General features: G+C 44.2%; 1 protein-coding gene across 2 annotated transcripts in view; it reads right to left on the bottom strand.

Moving 5' to 3' along the window:
* Positions 1 to 5,774: 5,774 nt before the first annotated feature.
* Positions 5,775 to 18,325, bottom strand: part of Snx27 (sorting nexin 27) — a 78,356-nt gene continuing 65,805 nt past the window's right edge. The window contains exons 9-12 of one of the 2 annotated variants that reach the window (XM_028789752.1): positions 11,703 to 11,852; positions 11,073 to 11,201; positions 10,379 to 10,438; positions 5,775 to 10,274 (exon numbers count right to left, since the gene is read on the bottom strand). In XM_028789752.1, coding sequence (XP_028645585.1) covers positions 10,266 to 10,274; positions 10,379 to 10,438; positions 11,073 to 11,201; positions 11,703 to 11,852 — 348 coding nt within the window. In that variant the 3' untranslated portion in view covers positions 5,775 to 10,265. The remainder of the gene's footprint in view (positions 10,275 to 10,378; positions 10,439 to 11,072; positions 11,202 to 11,702; positions 11,853 to 18,325) is intronic. The other variant, XM_028789751.1, reaches the window with a different exon arrangement.

Below are 18,325 nucleotides of genomic sequence, written 5' to 3'. Positions count from 1 at the left end.
CACAGAAGCTGAACGTTTGTCCAACTCCAGAGCCATGCTGTGTCTTCTCACCTGTGTTACCTGAGGTGAAGATCCCAGCAGTAGCAAACAGGCTACTGCATGATCGTCCAACAGAAGGTCTGAAAGTCAATTTCTTTTCTAAGAACTGCTGTTGGCTCACAGGGATCGTGTGGTGTAGTTTCCTTACTGTGCACCGCCCACCTGCTTGGAGGTAGCTCCTCTCTGCCAGGCCTTAGAAACTTGCCCTCCAGTTATGATCTGGCCTCAGGTCAGAGCTGTTCAGTGAAAATAAGCCTGTGGGATGGGGACTTAGCTCAGTGGCAATAACACAAGGAAAGGATGCACAGGGCCCTCTACACCAATACAGAAAAAATGAGAAAGAAACCAAGGGAGTAAAGAAGAGGAAGGCAGCGAGAGTGAGGAAAGGGGTAAAATACAATGGCAAAAGAGAAACTGCAGCTATGGGTCAAACTTCATAACTCCCCCCCCCCACACACACACCCCTCACTGTTGTCTTAGCACAGCCTGTAATAGTTTAAAGGAACTCAGAGCACGGCAGCATATGGCTGCAATTCCAACACTTGGGGGATTGAGGCACAGGTTCAGGAGTTTGAGGCCAGCCTGGGACAGACAGAAATCAGGCAGGCATGCAGGCAGGCACACAAGCACTATGGAGATATTTTTTGCATGTGGCTTCAGGGAGAAGCAAATCTTAGTGTGGTAGAGATCAGGAATGAGGTGAAGAAAAGCCATACTCCTGGCTTTTCTTATGACCAGGGACACGGGACATGCTGGTGAGGAAGTCAAGCCCATCGTGGTAGTGGCAGGACACTGTTTGTTTATAGCTCTAGAGCAGATAGATAGTCCACTTGTGTTCTCTTTTTTCATTCAGTGTGGGCCCATGGGATGGCGCCGGCCACACTTAGGTAACCCATCTCAGTTCCTCCTCTCTGGATGTGCTCTCCTAGGCTGGTTTGAAATCCAGTCAAGCTGTAACCTTAGAACCACAGTGAAGATTAGAGGCCTGACAATAAGGCTCTAGGCATGATGTTTAGCTAGTAACAAAATGCCCAAAATCTTAGTGACAAGTTGTGTGTGCATGCATGTGACGGCACACTGAGAAGAAGCGAGTGTAAGGGCAATATCAGCTGGTGGGGTTTGTGAACGTTCCCCAGAGCTAACTCAACTTTACAACCGTGTGGCGGTCAGAACAAAGACAGTGAGTTTCAGATCAAAGACTCTCCCAGAATGACTGCATCTCCTCACTCCTGGTATCTTTGGGCTCTCAGGCAGATGTGGCAGCACCTCAGGGTCCACTTCTATTGTATGCTCCTAATAACTTACTGAGGGAAAGAGTCATGTTAACAAAAGAGACAGGACCAAAAACCCAACCCCAAGGATGAGACTGTGGTAGGGCAACTACAGCTGACAAGAACATGGCAGGGCAGACCCTGAAGGAGTTAATAACTTCCTTTTCTGTACTTTTAGAGCTAGGAAATATGCACATGTTGTGAGGATGTCCTGAGCTGGGCTGACTGCATCCACAGCCTTTTCCAGTCCGCTATTCACTTCTTTGGTTTCAAGTACCTGAGATCCAAAAATTCCTTCATGGTCAAGCTTCAATTACCTTCTCTAAATATGAGCATCTGAATAGCCCTGGCCTAACATCCTGGTTCTTAGAAAAGCTTTCTCACTTTTCAGCCTCTTTTATTATTAATTATTATTATTATTATTTATTAATTTACTTAGGTTTTTCTAGACAGGATTTCTCTACATAGTCCTAGCAGTTCTGGACTCTCTCTCTAGACTAGCTGGCCTCAAACTCAGACCCACCTGTCTCTGGAGTGTTGGGATTAAAGGCGTGCACCACCACCGCCAGGGTCAGCCTCATTTAAAGTGCACACACACGTGCATGTGTGGGGGTGAGCGTGTGCCGAAACGTGAGTTGCAGTTAGAGGACGTTTCTGGAAGGAGCTTGTTCTCTCTTACATGTGGGCCCTGGGGGACTGAGTTAGGTCATCAGACTTGGTAGAAAGCATCTTAATCACTCAATCACCTTGGTGGTCCACTGAGTCACATGTCACCTAGAACAGTTTTCAAATCATTGTGTGGTCAAGAATGAACTTGAATTCCTGCTCCTCCTGCCTCCACTTCTCATGTTCTGAGATTGCAGGTGTGCACCTACACAGGGTTCACTGACTACTTCTCCAAGAGTCAACTTCCTCTTGCTGAATGCAGGATTTCCCTCCATGGACAGGACCCTCCTGCCTGCTCAGTAAGAACAAGTCCCTGCCACATGCTCCTTATTTCTCTCAACTCTTTTTCGTACTACCTTTTCTCTTAGTTTTCATAGTAGTAAACATTACCACACATACCCACTAGTGGCCAAATCTGGATTACAACTTTCTATTCCCTGCCTCCGTTTTGGGGAGGAATGGTTGAGACAAGCTGGCCTCAAACTCCCAATCCTCCCTGATTCACTTCTCAAGTGCTGAGACTGTAGTCACAGGCTTCTGCATTCAGCGTCTCCCACATCATCTAGTCAGTCCCAACGGGACGATAAAGCCCCAGCTGGGTTACTCAGGTCTCCTCGGCTATCACTTCAGTCTATGCCCATGTCCCACTAGAAGCCTGCAGTATGCTGCTCTGCCTCTACATTCCTCTGCCTGCTCATCTACATGCAACCTCTTCTTCACAGCTAGAGTCAACTCTTAGTTCACTAACTTTCATTGGCTGCCTTGCATATGCCTTGTTCACTGCTACTGTTCTAAACACGTACTCTGAACACAAGAAGCTATTTAGTAAACAATAAAGTAATGACCAGGTGGCTTGTCAGGTAAAAGTGTTTACTATTCTTCCAGAGGACACAGGTTTGATTCCCACCACACACACAGTGACTGACAACTGCCTGTAACTCCAACTCCAGTACCAGAGGATCCCCACTCATACCTGTGTACATACAGACACATTCAAAAGAACCGCTAAAGAAGTGACTCCTGGGGCAGGAGAAGGTGGCTCAGCAGTTAAGAGCATTGGCAGCTCCTCTAGAGGACCTGGGTTCAATTCCCAACACCACATGGCAGCTCACAACTGTGTAACTCCAGTTCCAGGGCGTCCAATGTACTATGTACATTGTAGGCATGTATGTGGTACATATATATACCTGTGCAGGAAAGCAAAATACCCACACATTTTTTTCTTTTTAAAGAAAGACTTCTAGATATCTATACTGGATTTGCCACCTGTATGTAAATCTGAATATTCTAATACTAAAACATGTTCCCTCCAAAATCTTGGGGCTTTTTGCTTTTCTATTTTGGTTAAGATTTAATTTTTTTTAAATTTCAAAACCGAGTTTCTCCGTGTAGCCCTGGCTGTCCTGGAACTCATTCTGCAGACCACACTGGCCTCAAATTCAAGGATCCCCCGATCTCTGCCTCCCTGCCTGTTGGGATTAAAGGTTTGTGCTACCATGACCAGCTTTAAGATTTTGATGTGAGTATCCACATGTATATCTGTGGACCACGTATTTATTTGCCTGGTGTTCAAAGAAACCAACAAGAAGGTTGGATCCCCTGGAACTGAAGATGGTTGTGAGCTACTATGCGTGCTAGGAACTGACCATGGCTCCTCTGAAGAGTGGACAGTGCTCTTAATAAGGCAGCTCTCTAGCCCATTTTATTTGGTTTTTGGCATTTTGAGACAGGGTTTCTCTGTGTAGCCCTGGCTGTCCTGGAACTCACCCTGTAGACCAGGCTGGCCTCGAACTCACAGAGATCTACCTACCTCTCTGCCTTGAAAGTACTGTCCCATCCCACTTTATTTTTTGAAATGAGATCTCATGTAGCCCAGGCTGGCTTTGAACTTGCTATATAGCTACAGATAATCTTGAATTCCTGATCATCCTACAATTGCATCCCAAGTGCTGGCATTACAGTGCACCCACCTGGCCTGGCTCAACTCTTAAAATAGCTTGATTCTCTAGTCACACAGAGCTTGGGAGCCCTTCATCCATTTCACGTAAATTCAGTGCAGTTTAATCACTGAAGATTTTGTTTCTACAATATTTCCTTCCTTTCAGTTATTATTGTGTCTGCTTCTTAATGGGATAATTATACCAGTCTCCTAATTCTTCCCCTCTTCCACATGCTGGAAGCAGAATCAACCCCCCACGAATTGTCCTCTGACCTACATTTACTGTGACACACACATTCGAACACACACATAAACTATAAAAACAGGAACTGGGAGAATCCTTACCTCCTCCTGCATTCTTGGACATGCCCTGTATTCCACTGACACAGAACTATTCACTGTACTCTGGACAAGTCTGGTCTTTTCTTACCCCATGCTTCTTCACTCTGTATGCTACAGAGTCTTGAACATGACAGCCAATACTATTTGATACCTGCTTGATGAAATCCTGCCCATGTTAAGCCATTTACATTAAACAGCACTTTAAGATTTCCCTTATATCTTCATCTGTAAATCTTAAGATTTATTATATTTGTTGTATATATGTGTACAACACAATTCACATGTGTACAGAGAGTAACTTGTGTGAAATCAGTTTTCTCTTTCCACCATTTGGAGCCCAGGAGTCTACCTCAGGTTGTCAGCCTTGGCAGCAAGAATCTTTACCTACTGGACCATCTTGCCCTTTCCCATGCTTTTGAGACAGGGTCTTATGTGGCCCAGGCTGGCCCTGAAGTTGCTAAGTAGCAGAAGCCGGCCTTGCACTCATGAACCTCCCATGTCCTGAGTCTGGAGTTAGAGGCATGTACAATCATATGTGGGTCTTTTATCATAGCCCTTGTAGCACTAAAACCTTCCACTGTGTATCGTGGGCCTGTCTGCCCTGTGAGGCAGTGAGCACTCCTGTATCTGCAATTTCTTACACAGTGTCCCATACACAGATTTACTAATGCTGTTACTTTAGCCTCTGAAATTATAATTCTATAATTCTTTCTATGGTTCTTTCCTTATTAAAGAGAAAAAATTTTTTTACATGTCTAGTGGTCAGTGGCATAGTATTTATTAGATTCCAAATACTAGGTGAATGAGACTGTGAATAATGTTTCACCCAAATCCAAATAAAATGTCAAACTTGGTGGTCCTTGCTCTTAGGGTCCACTAAGGACCAAAGCATGTGGAAAGGGGCTATGAAAATACCAAGAAATGATGATTCATACAAAACGGAATGCCTGACTCACTACAAATGCTGAGCTTTTTGGAGAACAGACTCTCTTCTGAGTAGGGAGGTTGCCTGGTACCTAGGTTCTCTGTGTACGACCAAGGACAGCAAGGTCACTTTTATTCTCATGCACATGATCAGAGGAGGATTGCAACCCACAGAGTACCTGGTTTTGCCTAGGTACCAATATCAGTAGGGGATACATAAAAATATTTCCCTAGCTACTTACAAATGAGATATACATATGCTCAGGATCAGGTGGGACATACCAAGTCCCAAAGACTCTGCCAGGTTTGATCTGTGCTTGCTTGGTGACGGAGTCTTGTGAACAGTCACAAGACTTTGCAAAGGAGAGCTCAACGAACTGAGAACTGAGGAAGCAGATGGAATTTCTGAGGGAGCCACTGGGGAAAGAGTGGTTCCTTCCTGCCCGCCTCAACTCTGCTTCACTGGTCAGCTGGGAAAATCAGTTAGACGTCTCCCCTCATCTTCAGAGTAGCCATTCCACTCAACTGCCAAAGGCCCCTCTTTAGTTCTTCCCACATACCCCAAAGGATTGGTAGTCTAGGAAACCAAAGAATTGTTTCATCAATAAATCAATTTATTTAAAAGAATATGTTACAATTAATTACACTAAGTGACATTACCAAACAATCTTAGAGTGGTTAGCTCTAGAGCAGGGGCTGGAGAAACACTGGAGCCAGTGGGTCTCTGCATTTTCTCTTCACATTTCATAAATCACAAATAAAAGTACAAGATACTGCAGTGAAAATACAATTAGTTTCTCTCAAATAAATTAAAAATGTGCATGGCCTGGGAAAAACTGAAGCCCAGCTCACCAGCTTAGAAGAGGCATGACAAGTTGGCACCCATGGTCAGCAGCTGGCCAAGTGCTCCTACCAGGATCAGTCCCTCTTCAGTCTCGCTCCTCCCCAGAGCCTTATTTCCATGCACCCTCAGTTACTGCTGAGAAAGAAGTTGCTGCTATCCAGGTAAAGAAGGCCTGGCAGATACGCTGAGGGTTAGAGTAAGAGGAACCCAAGATGGAGGACTGAAGCCTTCTCCCTCCCACTAGTTCTAAGTATTCACCCACACTGCTGCTCCTCCAAAAAAAGTTAAAGCAACCCATACAACTGGTGAAGGAGCATCGGTGTGCTGAGGCTGTCCCTCCAGACAGCATAATAGACAGGAGGGCAGAAAGGGCCTCCATTCCTGGAAACTTTAGCTCAACTCAAATGTATGTAGGTCCCTTTAAGAAAACTGCTTTCTAGGAGCTGGCCCTTAAGCTGGAAATTCTGAGATAAGAGAGGCGCTCCCTCTTATCAGTGCCCTATTTTGGTGCTTCAGGCATCAGGTTTGGAGCAATGAAGGGGGATAATTCAAAGCTACTGGCCCAGGTAACTAAAAGATAAAATTAAATGGGCCAGGCAAGAGGATGCTAGATCATTTACCTTGTTCCTCCCTGAGAGCTCTGTCAAGGCCTGGGAGCTGCCCTGAACACACTGACACATCTGTAGCTGTGCTGAGCTTAGGCCTCGGCAAGGGCAAGGGCAAAGGCAAGGCTGAAAAACGGAGACCAGAATAAAAATACAAAGAGCAGCAAGCTCAACGCACTGCCCGAGCAAAGTTTCCTAGAGCACCAGGCTTCTCAGGGCCTAAGTATTTTCCTGCTCCATAAAAATTTCTGAGTTTTAGTCTCAGAGAACAGAAACTCGGCGTGGAGGAAACGACAACTGGAGACCAGGAAGCTGGGAAGGGAAATCCCTTTCCCAGAGACAAACTGCCCAAGAAAACTGTAGATGCCTCCCTAGGCAGAAGCCAGGACTAAGAAACATAGAAGGGATTAGAGAAAGGAAGCGCAGGGGCTTGGGGGAGGGAGTACTTACATCTAACACAGCTTCATGCAAAAGAACTTGATCCTGTGGGCCTCTAGGCCATAGTGACCTCCTCCTCCATCACTGCAGCCCCACTGGGAGCCTTTGGGACCGCCCTCTTCCCCTGTCTCCCTGCTGCAGCTGGGTGTTTTGGTAGCAGACTACCTAAAATAGGATGTTCCTACATAGATTCTGTTAACTCCAACACATGTGGGGCTGACTCTTCAGGACCTCTAAAGCCCTGTCTTTACTCTGGAAGGCTGTAGGATAGGCTCTCCCCCTGAGGGAGTGGGCTGCAATGTTGCTGTTTTTACAGTTTGAACATAGCTGGCCTCCAGAGCATCTTGGAGAAGAAATCAATTTGCTCTCTCTTAAGGTACTCAGACTCATTAAAGCCAACAGGGAGAGTTGACCCTGATTAAAGTCTTCAAATCAGGTATTACCCTCTTCACCTTTAAACACTCACCATATTTTGTACTTTGTGGTCCCACAAGTTTGGAGAGGGAAGGAACAGGCTGTCTGTCCTAAAAGGTTCACACCTTCCTGGGGCAAGTGGCTGCCAGAATAATGGAGACAGAGAAGTGGCTCATAATGCTCTGCAAAGCCACGGCATGAAAGCAACTTGAAACCAAATCCAACACTACCAAAGGACATCCAATTCTGCTGCCTTTCAGCGACATGAAGCCAAAGACACAGCCTACGGAGGCTTCAATATCGAAGGTAAAGTAGATACAAAGTTTCAAAGATGTGTTTTAGTTGTACCTAACCTGAGCGTTCCTTACACAAGAACTCAAGGTTTGAGAATATTACTCTAGTGCCAGTCTGGCCTCTGTCCCAATGACTTTTAGGTCCCAGGAGGTCTAAGTGCAGGAGCAGGTAAGGAACTCTTCTACTTTTGAGATATGTGATCCAGGATAGCCTTGAACTCATTAGGTAGCAGAGGGGTGAACTTGAAAATTCTGAGTTTCCTGCATTCCCCTCCAAGTGCTGAGATTACAGGTGTGCACTACAACACCCCAAGTTTTAAGTGGTGCTGGGGATGGAACTTAAGGCTTTTTGCATGCCATGTAAGCACTCTACCAACTGAACCAGCCCCAGGCCCTGGCCCAGCCCCAGGCCCAGCTCCAGGTAAAGAACTCTTTAAGAGATTTCTCTTCAGTCTCCTTTGAAGTAAATGGTGGTGGTCAACAAAATCGACCATATTTCCACTTCTTGGGCCCTGAGCTGTCATGAACGGGGCTCTGATTTGGTTGGCAGAGACCCAGACTCTAAGCTTATCCAAGACACTCCCTCCACACACAACTGTTTAAAGAACTCATGAGGATATTAAATATAGATGGTTACTGGACAGGAACAGAGGAGGGAAGGCCCTTATAAATACGAGGCATTGCTTCCTTCCTTCCCTCCATATGCCCAACCTCTGTGCCTCAGATGTCAAGCTTTGCTCCTAAAATGATCCTTGCTGCAGAAGAGAAGTGTTGCAGTTTCCTATGGTAACAGCTTCCTCAGATTACCCTCAACTGTCTTGGGTCAGGTGAAAGGAAGCATATAAAAGACCCTAAAGAAACAGGAAGGAGATGCAGGATGGACTCAAAGTTGACTGATGGACCAGGAAAATGACTTAGAATTGAGACTCCAGGTCGTTAGACTCCCTGCAGCCTCACTGCTCTTGAGAAACAGCCTTTCTCATCCTCAGCACCCTCTTGCAGATAAAGATACTACACTCCTCACTCCTCAGACTCTATGGCAAACCAACAGCCAGAAACTGTACTCAATACAAAAAAGGGAAGAAAACCCAAGCAGGTTGTAAACTTTTCGAGTCCTTCTTGAGGAGAGGTATTTTCCCTGTATTTTTTTTTCCTTTTTAAAGTTTGTTTCAAAATAAAGAGAGCAAGAGAGAGAGGTCATGAATTCAGTGAAAGGTGTGTAAAAACACAAGCTAAAAAAGGTACTGCCATCAATATGAAATTTAAAAAGAAATATATATATGTATATACGTGCAGCTAATTTGTGTATATATAATTTTTTACATACATACATACATATATATGCTTGAACAGTGCAAATGGATGGAGTTCATAGTTCCAGTTTAAAAATATAGTACAAGGAGAGTCTGTTGGTATGAGGCCCGGGTAAAATGACAAAGCTGCCTTTGGCGAGCTGGTTGGGCGTGTGTCTGTCTGAGATCAGTGGACGTCTGGCATTCTCAACCTGCTGCTCTCTCCCAGCTCAGTCCCAGAGACGCAAAACACAGGAAGTTATTAATAATATTTAGCTTAGGACTTTGGGATATAATGACTTTTTTTCCTTTTTTTCTTCTTTTTTGTTAATGGTTACTGTCTGACATGGGAGATGAAAAGGCTAAGAGGCTGAGGGCAAAGGGAAGGAGGGATGAGGAAAGGCTAGGTGGCCACATCCCTCTGCTGTGACCTCGCCATCTGGAAAATATTCTGAAAGGAAAAAAAAAAAAAGAAGCGTTACTGAGGAGCAGCACGGCCTCCACTCTGGAGACAGCACAACAGGGGCAGCCAACTCGGCTGTCAGCCAGACTCAACCATCCATCGGAAGCACAGCCGTCAGAGTACAGAGGACTCTGGATATGGACCACCTGGCTCAGTCTTCCTCTTCTACAAAATAGACAATCAGATCTGAGGAGGCTGCTATGCCTAAAATCACAGATAAAAGCAGCAGGAGGATTCCAGATGACTTCCAGAGCCCAGTGTTCTTTCTACTATAGCAAGAACACCAACTTCCATGTGACTGACTATACTTCTTCATTTTCTGATTTCTTTGAGAATAAGTAGCTAAGTATTTAGACAGAGTCTTCTAAATTCTGCTCCAACACTGACACCTATAAACAACAGTAGCAAAGAATTTCCTCCACATTTATGCTCTTGGTTAGTGAAGAAAGACTCTACTGTGACTGATCCAGTCAGATAGCTAAATTCTGGACAGGCGCTCTCCTGGGTCAGGAACAGCATGGAGGGTTATTTAATTAAAAAACAAACAAACAACAACATTAAAAATCAAACAAACAGGCAGAAGAGGGTCCATGAGGTCATGAGAGACGGGAGAGCCTGCAGCCAGTGTCCACCCTCTACACAAGGGGAGAAGCAGGGCTTTTTTGCCCATTCACCATCCAGAGGCCAGCCTCGCTGGGAGAATGTCCTGGCTCACATGGGATAATCAGTCTCTAACTAATATTCCTAGAAAGACAGAAATGGAGGTGAGGGTCCTGGTATTTGGTCATGGTCCTATGAATTGTAAACAAGAAGAGGAATAAATTAACTCAAGAATTCTTTACAATTACCTCTTTTCTCCACTTGAGCTCGCAGAACACCCTCTCAAAGCATTCATGCATGTAATTGAACTGGAAAAAAAAAAAGGTAGCAATACTCACTGACTTCCCAAGACCAGGCCCAAGGCCATGCCTTTGAACTTCAAGTCTATCACCCCATCTTCCAAACCCACCCAGGACAGAGAAAATCCTGCCAGGAACGACAGACCACAGACCTGACCATCTACTGTTCTCCAGCTCCTCCTAGTGCTGACTACAACACACAGCACAGGGTGTGAATTCCACAATCCCAGACGGACAAAATGTTCAAGTGGTCCATCTGTGCTCTTATGGTCATCAACAGAGGAATAAAGGCTTGTGGTCAGAGGCTGCAGACACACTATGGAGAAGGGCATACAAGGGTACAGTGGCCCTCATCTTTAATCCCAGCACTTGGAAGGCAGAAGCAGGGGGAGTTCTTTGAGTTCAAAGTCAGCCTGGTCTACATTAGCAAATTCCAGGCCGGCCAAGGCTAGATAGCGAGACCTTGTCTTAAACAAACAGCAACAAACACCAACTATGACAATGGAGAGAAAGTTCTCTGAGTTGACTTTGTTGCCTCTGAGAGCTCCAGGTTCATGTGACTTCTCCTTTAGTTCCCACTAGGATTTACTTCAAACGTTCAAAGCCCAATCTACTTTCCCCATGCCTCCCATCTCCCACTCACATATGGTGTGAAGATTTTAACCCATCGAGGCTTCTTCTCTCCTCGCGCATATTCAAAACAGAAGGCCATTCCTTCTTCATCTGTGTCCCATCGCTGCATCTCATCCCATTCAAACGCTATTACCTGGTTCTAGACAGCCAAGAACATCAGAGTAAGGGCTACAGTTTAAGTATGAGAGCACTGGCGAGCCGAAGCAAAGGGATTCTGATGGAATCAGGGAAAGGCTGTGACAACAGACACTTAGGCTGCTGGGGTGACTCAGTGGGAAAGTGCTTGCTGCCCAAGCTGACCTGAGTTTGAGCCCCAGAGCCCACACAAAGGTGGAAAAAGAAAAAACGACTCCACAAAGTTGTCCTATAACCTTCACACATGCATCATGGCATGGACACGAGTGCGGACACGCGTGCGCGCGCGCGCACACACACACAACACACACACACACCCCATGTACACATATAATAATTAAAATGCATAATTTGAAGCTAGTAAAATAAGGATCAATGTGGGCTCACTGATTATCATCATCAACAGTTTCCATTTCATTTGCTCCACAAGGAGGAACTAAACCACAGGAAGTATCCAAGTGTCCATTGACAGAGCTCCTGGCCTAGCCCCAGGCTGAACTCTTACCTCCAGCTGCCCTTCTTCAGTGCAGGCATGAAGTTTGAAGTGCGTGATGCTGATGGCTGTGATCACATGGCCCTTCCTCCTGGAGTCGCAGGCGCAGTGAGGGAAGATGATCTCATTGTACCCCTCGCAGGTCCTTAGCATGTTGAGGTACTGCACACACAAATGAAAGGGGTAAGCACGCTACAATGATGCTGACGCCCAGTGCAGTTCCTGAGACAGACAAGAGCATGTGACCCAGTCACCTGAGACCTGCCTTCTCATCTCACACTTGACCCAGAGTTGGGACAGGCTCTGTGACACTCCTTTATCCCATTCTCAGCTTTTCCTTCACAGTTTTAACACTGAGTTCTCTTTAAGACGATATAGAAATGAAGTGACAGAAAAGACACTGTGGTCAAGAGCACTAGCATCAGAAAGGACTTCACAACGGCGGCCAGTGTGACCCTCTACTGTCACTGTGCTTAAGGGATGGAAATCTAGCCTATCTTCATAAGAGCTTTCCCCCATCTCTTCTATAATCAAAAATTACCCTGATCCTAATGATGAAGAGAAAACGACTCTACACCTCACACTCATAACATGTTATAATTAAAATAAACTAAAAAAACCTAGTCATTTTAAAGAAGTGGGATAAGCCTATCTAGGTCACTTGTCAGAAATGGGACAATTGGAACCAGAACCCAGGCTTTCCACTTTCCATCACCAGTAACTAATTCATTCCTAGGTGACCTGGTTGTCCCCTGAGTCCCAGTATATGTGTGTTAGTTACTTTTAATTGTCAACCCGACACAATCTAGAATCAACTGAGAAAGGAGGCTGAGTGGGGACCTGTCTAGACTGGCTTTGCCTATGGGTAGTCTGTGGAGGCTATCTGATTGATAACTGATTATGATTGATAAATGACTAAACTGAACCCTAAACTGAACCTAAATGTGAGTCGGACAATTTCCTGAGTCTGGGTCTCAGTGTGTACAAGAAGTGTGAGCTGAGCACAGATGTGCATGCACCTATTAACTCACTTATCTTTGCTCCTGAGGGTGCAATGGTAGACCATACCCAGAAATGGTGAACTAAATTAAACCCTTTCTTCTTAAGCTGCTAGCCAGAGTATTTTATCAGAGCAACATGGATGAAAATAAGACAGTGTGCCTCCTTAAAAACCATCTGGACTCATATCAAGTGAAATACGTAATCCTCACAAGATAATCCAGAGATGGCTTCAAACCCTGAAGATCCCCGGCTTTGCTCCTCTCCTGTACTGTTACGGCGGCTCTCTAACTCAACTCATAAGCCCAAGTTGAGCGAAGACTAGAAGACACTGGGATAGGGAGTAGAAAGAGGAGGCAAAGCCAGGCGTTGGTGGCGCACACCTTTAATCCCAGCACTTGGGAGGCAGAGGCAGGTGGATTTCTGAGTTGGAGGCCAGCCTGGTCTATAGAGTGAGTTCCAGAACAGCCAGGGCTACACAGAGAAACCCTGTCACGAAAAACCAAAAAAAAAAAAAAAGAAAGAAAGGAAGGAAGGAAGGAAGAAAGAAAGAAAAAAAGAAAGAGGAGGCAAAGAGATAAAGATTCATGTCTCTGAGCTGGAGTCCTTTCAAAGGCTGCCTCAGAAATAAGCACATAGGCTTAAAGTCACTGCTGCTATGTGCAAAAACAGCATCTGCAGTAACATCCATAGATGGGTGGGAATTCCAACCTGAGAACCATAAAGTTGTTATCTCTCTTACCAAGACAGAGGAATGACACCAGAAAGAAAAAAAAAGACACACGACAATCTGTGGCTCTGCTACTGGTGAATGACATTTCAAACACTGCTACTGCTGTTGGGGTTGCAGGTCCACGGGAGCAGAGATCACATCCTGACCACTTCATATTTCTTTCTTCAGTAAAATAACAACTTAGAAGATGGAAAAGCACAGAAGAACAGCAAGAGCAGAGCAGGCTGAGTTCAGAAGAGCCGACACAGCTCAAAGCCTCACTCTAGTTTTCTCACTCTCTTGCCACCAAGTCACACTTGCTCTTCCGCTTTCTTTGCCCTTCCTGTACCAGTAGACATGGTTCTGTTTATTCCTGCTCCATCCTTACAAGTACAAGAACAAACCCTGCCACACACAAGTAAGTGTGACAAGAGGCAGGTGCAATGGAATGTGCAAAAACTCTTCAACAGGGCCAGGGTCAGGTCTAAGCCCACTGAACAGTGATGAGTGCATCACTGGGCTGTGCTCAGGCCACCTTGTGCTCAAATCCAAACTGCTATTTCCTAGCTATAAAAGCGTACACAAGTTACTCAACCCTGGAGGCCTAGTTTCTTACTCTATAAACAGGAAAGAATAATGGCACTTATGTCATAATATTATTTATTAGCATCAAATATAAAATATTCAGCACAGAATTCGATATACAATTAGATGATTAATAAATGATAGCTTTAAATTTTGTCCTGTTTTGTTTTTTGAGACAGGGTTTCTCTATGTAGCCCCAGCTGTCCTAGAACTCATTTTATAGACCTGGCTGGCCATAAACTCATAGAGATCCACCTGCCTCTACCTCCTAAGTGCTGGGATTAAAGGAATGTGTCACCACCTCCACCACCTCTACCACCTGGTGATAGTTGAATCTTTTTAAAAGCTCTATTATCATTAGCCAAAGGGTTCATCCATGTTCTCTCAAGAACAGCTTGAGACCTGGGGGAGTGGTGGTACACCCATTTGGTGGACAAAAAAGAACAGCTATGAAATGACAGATCTGGAAATTACTTTTAAAAATTCCAGAGTAGGAGCCTGGAGAGATAGCTCAGCATTTAAGAACACCTGCTACCCTCACAGATGACCAGAGTCTGGTTCCCAGCACCCATATGGGGGGGGGGGGGCTCTCAAGTGTCTGTAACTCCAGCTCCAGGAGATCTGATGCCCTCTTCTGGATTCTTTGGGTACTACATGCACATGGTACACATACAAACAAGCAGGAAAACACACATACACATTTAAAATAAATAAATAAATAAATAACTTCCAGGATAAGGACTGGGAAGTTAGCTCAGTGAAAGAGTACTTGCCAAACTTGTGAAGCCCTGGGTTCAACCTTCAGCATCACAGAGAAGCAAGCAAATAAAAAATCAAAAACCTCTAGTTCTAGAGCCAAACAAAGTCTGCATATTAGAAAGGTGAGGACTGCTGGCACTGTGCAGGGGTGGTAACCTCAGCCTTCTGCACTTCCTGCATCACCCTTTCAGCTTCTTTGTGTGTTTGAAAACTTACAACAAAAATGGTAAAGGGAGAAGAATGCTCTGAACCCAGTCCTCCAACATCCAATCCAAGCCATATTCCTGACACAGTCATTAGAAACACTGACACACTCAATGCACAGCAATTCTGCTCATGGTGCTTAAAAATCTGTCGTGTAGGTAGGTGTCACACAACCTGAAGATTACTTCTGCTCAAGTTCTTTAACAAAAAATGACTAGTATAAAAGAAATATACCGAGAATTTTCTTTTTTTGGACACACTTCTGCTGTTCTGACAAACGTATCTCCCATATTCCTAGGACAGCCTTTTACTGTATGGATTTGTTTGTGGGGGAAGGGTTATGTCTCTGAGGTAGGATCTTCTGTAGCTCAGTAAGTTGGCCTGGAACAGGCTAAGTATATCAGGCTAGCCTTAAACTTGTGCTTCTCTGTCCCTGCCTCCTGAGTGCCAGTGTCACATGGCTTTACCTATCCATATCCAGCCCTCTGTATAGATATTTTTAAAGCAGCAGATAAAGACAAATAAAGAAAAAGTGATCAGAAGAGATGTGGACATTGTGTGTCCTGAATGCTCTGTGATATCTATTCCTGGGGCCTTTCCCACTGCCATGTGGAAGGAACAGAAACCCGCTCTTCCTTGACTCAGGGGAGACACGCACTAGAGCTCTAATCCCAAAGCCTAGCTCTGCTCTGATTAGTCACATGACCCCACATACTGTGCTTTGAATGGGAAATGTCTCAAATAGGCTTGTAAGTTTGAGCACTTGGTTTCCAGATGGCTGACACTCTATTTGGAAGACTATGTAACTATCAGAAGGTGGATCCTTACTGGAAGAGGTAGGTCAGTGGGGGCAGGCCTGGATCAGCCATCTCCTGTTCTTGCCACCACAACAGACTGTATCCCCTCAAAACTACTAAGCCATGGTAAACTCTTCCTCCCTTAAGTTGCTTCTTGTCTGGTATTTGGTTCACTTCTTTGTAAAATGAGACTAACACTTCATAAGAATTCTAGAAGAGTACCAGCATATAATGAATTACCTCTTCTTGTCCTTGGATTCAAGATATCACCCTAAAAGCAAAAAATCTTCAAGAGAGTTCTTACTGGCCTAAGTTCTAAAAATAACCTGAGTGGAAACTGAGGGTATCCATATCCTTGATGAGAAGCCAGATGTTGTTTTAATTGGGACCTAGGTCTTTGGAGACTACCGGGTTGGTATTACTTCTTAGTTTTAAGTGGACAATTGCTACATTGCTTAATTTGTACCAAGCTTGAAAAGAAGATTGAAAATTTACATGAATTCAAAATTGGAAAAGGTAAACTTTTATTTTCTAACGTATTTACAACATGTACATAAAACCCAAAGATTTAACGCTAGGCATGGTGGTACACATCTGTCATACTAGGACCTGGGAGATGGAAGTGGGAAGATGTTCAAGACCAGTTTTGTATAGTTCAAGACTATACAGCAAGTACAGCCCAGCCTGGGCATATGAGACCCTGTCTAACAAATAAAGTGGCCGCACGATTATTCTGTCCATTGTCTTATAATGACTTCAATAAGTAGAGAGGAAAGGTATAGGAAAGGACACTTTGTACATGTCAATAGTTAATGAGACATAGGCTTGGTACTTAACAGAGCAGAACACTTTAGGTGAATGGGTTAAGGTTCTATTCTAAAGAATTCTGTGCTCTCCCAGCTGACCTGCCAAAGGTCAGACCAGGTCTAATGGAAACAAGGGCCTGAGAGGAACCTTGGGAGCCAAGTCTCCCTAAACTCTAACTGAGATTCTGAAACTCTTCAGGTTTCACAATCTCAAGTATGCTTTTTACATATTTATTTTTATTGTATGTGTATGCATGTTTGCCTGCATGTATGTTTGTATACCACATTGTATACCTGGTGCTGTGAAGGCCAGAAGAAGGCATCAGATCTTCTGGAACTGCAGTTACACAAAGCTGTGTGCTGCTGTGAGTGATGAGAACTGAACCTCAGTCCTCTCTCCAAGAGCAACCAGTGCTTTTTAACCACTGAGCCATCTCTCCAGCCTCTAAGACAATGGGGTGGGGTTTGGTTTGGGTTTTGGTTGGGCTGGGTTAGGTTTGGGGTTGGGGATGGGGTTGGGGTTGAAGTTGAGGTTGGGTTGGGTTGGGTTGCTTGTTAGTCTTTTGAAACAAGATCTCACAAAGTAGCCCTGGTTGGCCTGGAGCTCACTATGCAGGCCAGCCTCACTCATTGGCGTATGCCATCACCCTTGGTCCCAGGGCTATTATCTTAAAGAACAGATGTAGCTTGTGCTTTAAAATACTATTTTATAGAAAAAGTCCCTTAGCCAAAATTCTGCCAATATTTAATTATACTCAAAGATTTTTGACTTTCTATTTCTGTTTGCTTATATGTAGTGGTAAAATGATTTCCTGATTTCTGGTGACTTTCTGTGGGAGGGAGATTTTTTTTTTTTTAACGTAAGTGATAAAGTGATTAACTATCCATCCTAAATGTAAAGTCATACATGGGCTAAGGGCAATGCTGACCCTATTCACCTTCTAACTTAATGTGTATGGATATAGGGTAGGGGGTATCTGATGTTAAGACATGATCACACTAATGTCCAGGCTGATCTCAAACTCAAGCTAGTTGGATACCTCAGTTTGCTCTTAAATAATGATCCTCTTGCCTTTGGCTTCCTGAGGGCTGAGATTATAGGTGTATTCCACCATACCTGGCCCAACTAAATTAATTTAAAATAGATAATATGTACATAGAAAGTAAAAAATAATTCCAGTAGTGTAACAGAATGATTACCAGTGCACTCATTATCCTGTGTGATATACATGGAACATTGCAAAAATTTTAGCTATATGTCATCTGCCAAGAGAGAAATTCGTAAATGCTTATGACCGAGATGTTTTAAATATTCTTTACCAGTGTGTGTGTGTGTGTGTGTGTGTGTGTGTGTGTGTGTGTGTATATATATTTTTTTTAACAATGTCCATCATTGTACTTATGGCTGGTACAAAGTAAAAACTAACTTTAAAACATTTGAGGAACATGCTAGGCAGCACTGGCTAACAGAACATCCTGCAATGCCTACACCTGCACTGTCATATGGCAGCCTCTGGCCTCATGGCTATTTAGCACTGAAAACGTGGCCAGTGCAACTAAAGGAATGAATTTTTAATAATTTTAAATCGAGATTTAAATAGCCATATGAAACTAGTAGCAGCTAAATCAAACCCAAGTCTAGGAACTCATAGGATGCAAAGCATCACTGAGCATAACTATCTAACCAACAGAAAACATTAAGGTGTAAAGCAATGGTTTTGCTACCTCACAACTAAACTCAATTTTAATGTTAAAGACCTAACTGAATGTAGT

The sequence above is a fragment of the Grammomys surdaster genome, unplaced genomic scaffold (genome assembly GCF_004785775.1).
Source record: "Grammomys surdaster isolate TR1022 unplaced genomic scaffold, NIH_TR_1.0 125849, whole genome shotgun sequence".
NCBI lineage: Eukaryota > Metazoa > Chordata > Mammalia > Rodentia > Muridae > Grammomys > Grammomys surdaster.
This window is presented reverse-complemented; position numbering and strand designations above follow the sequence as displayed.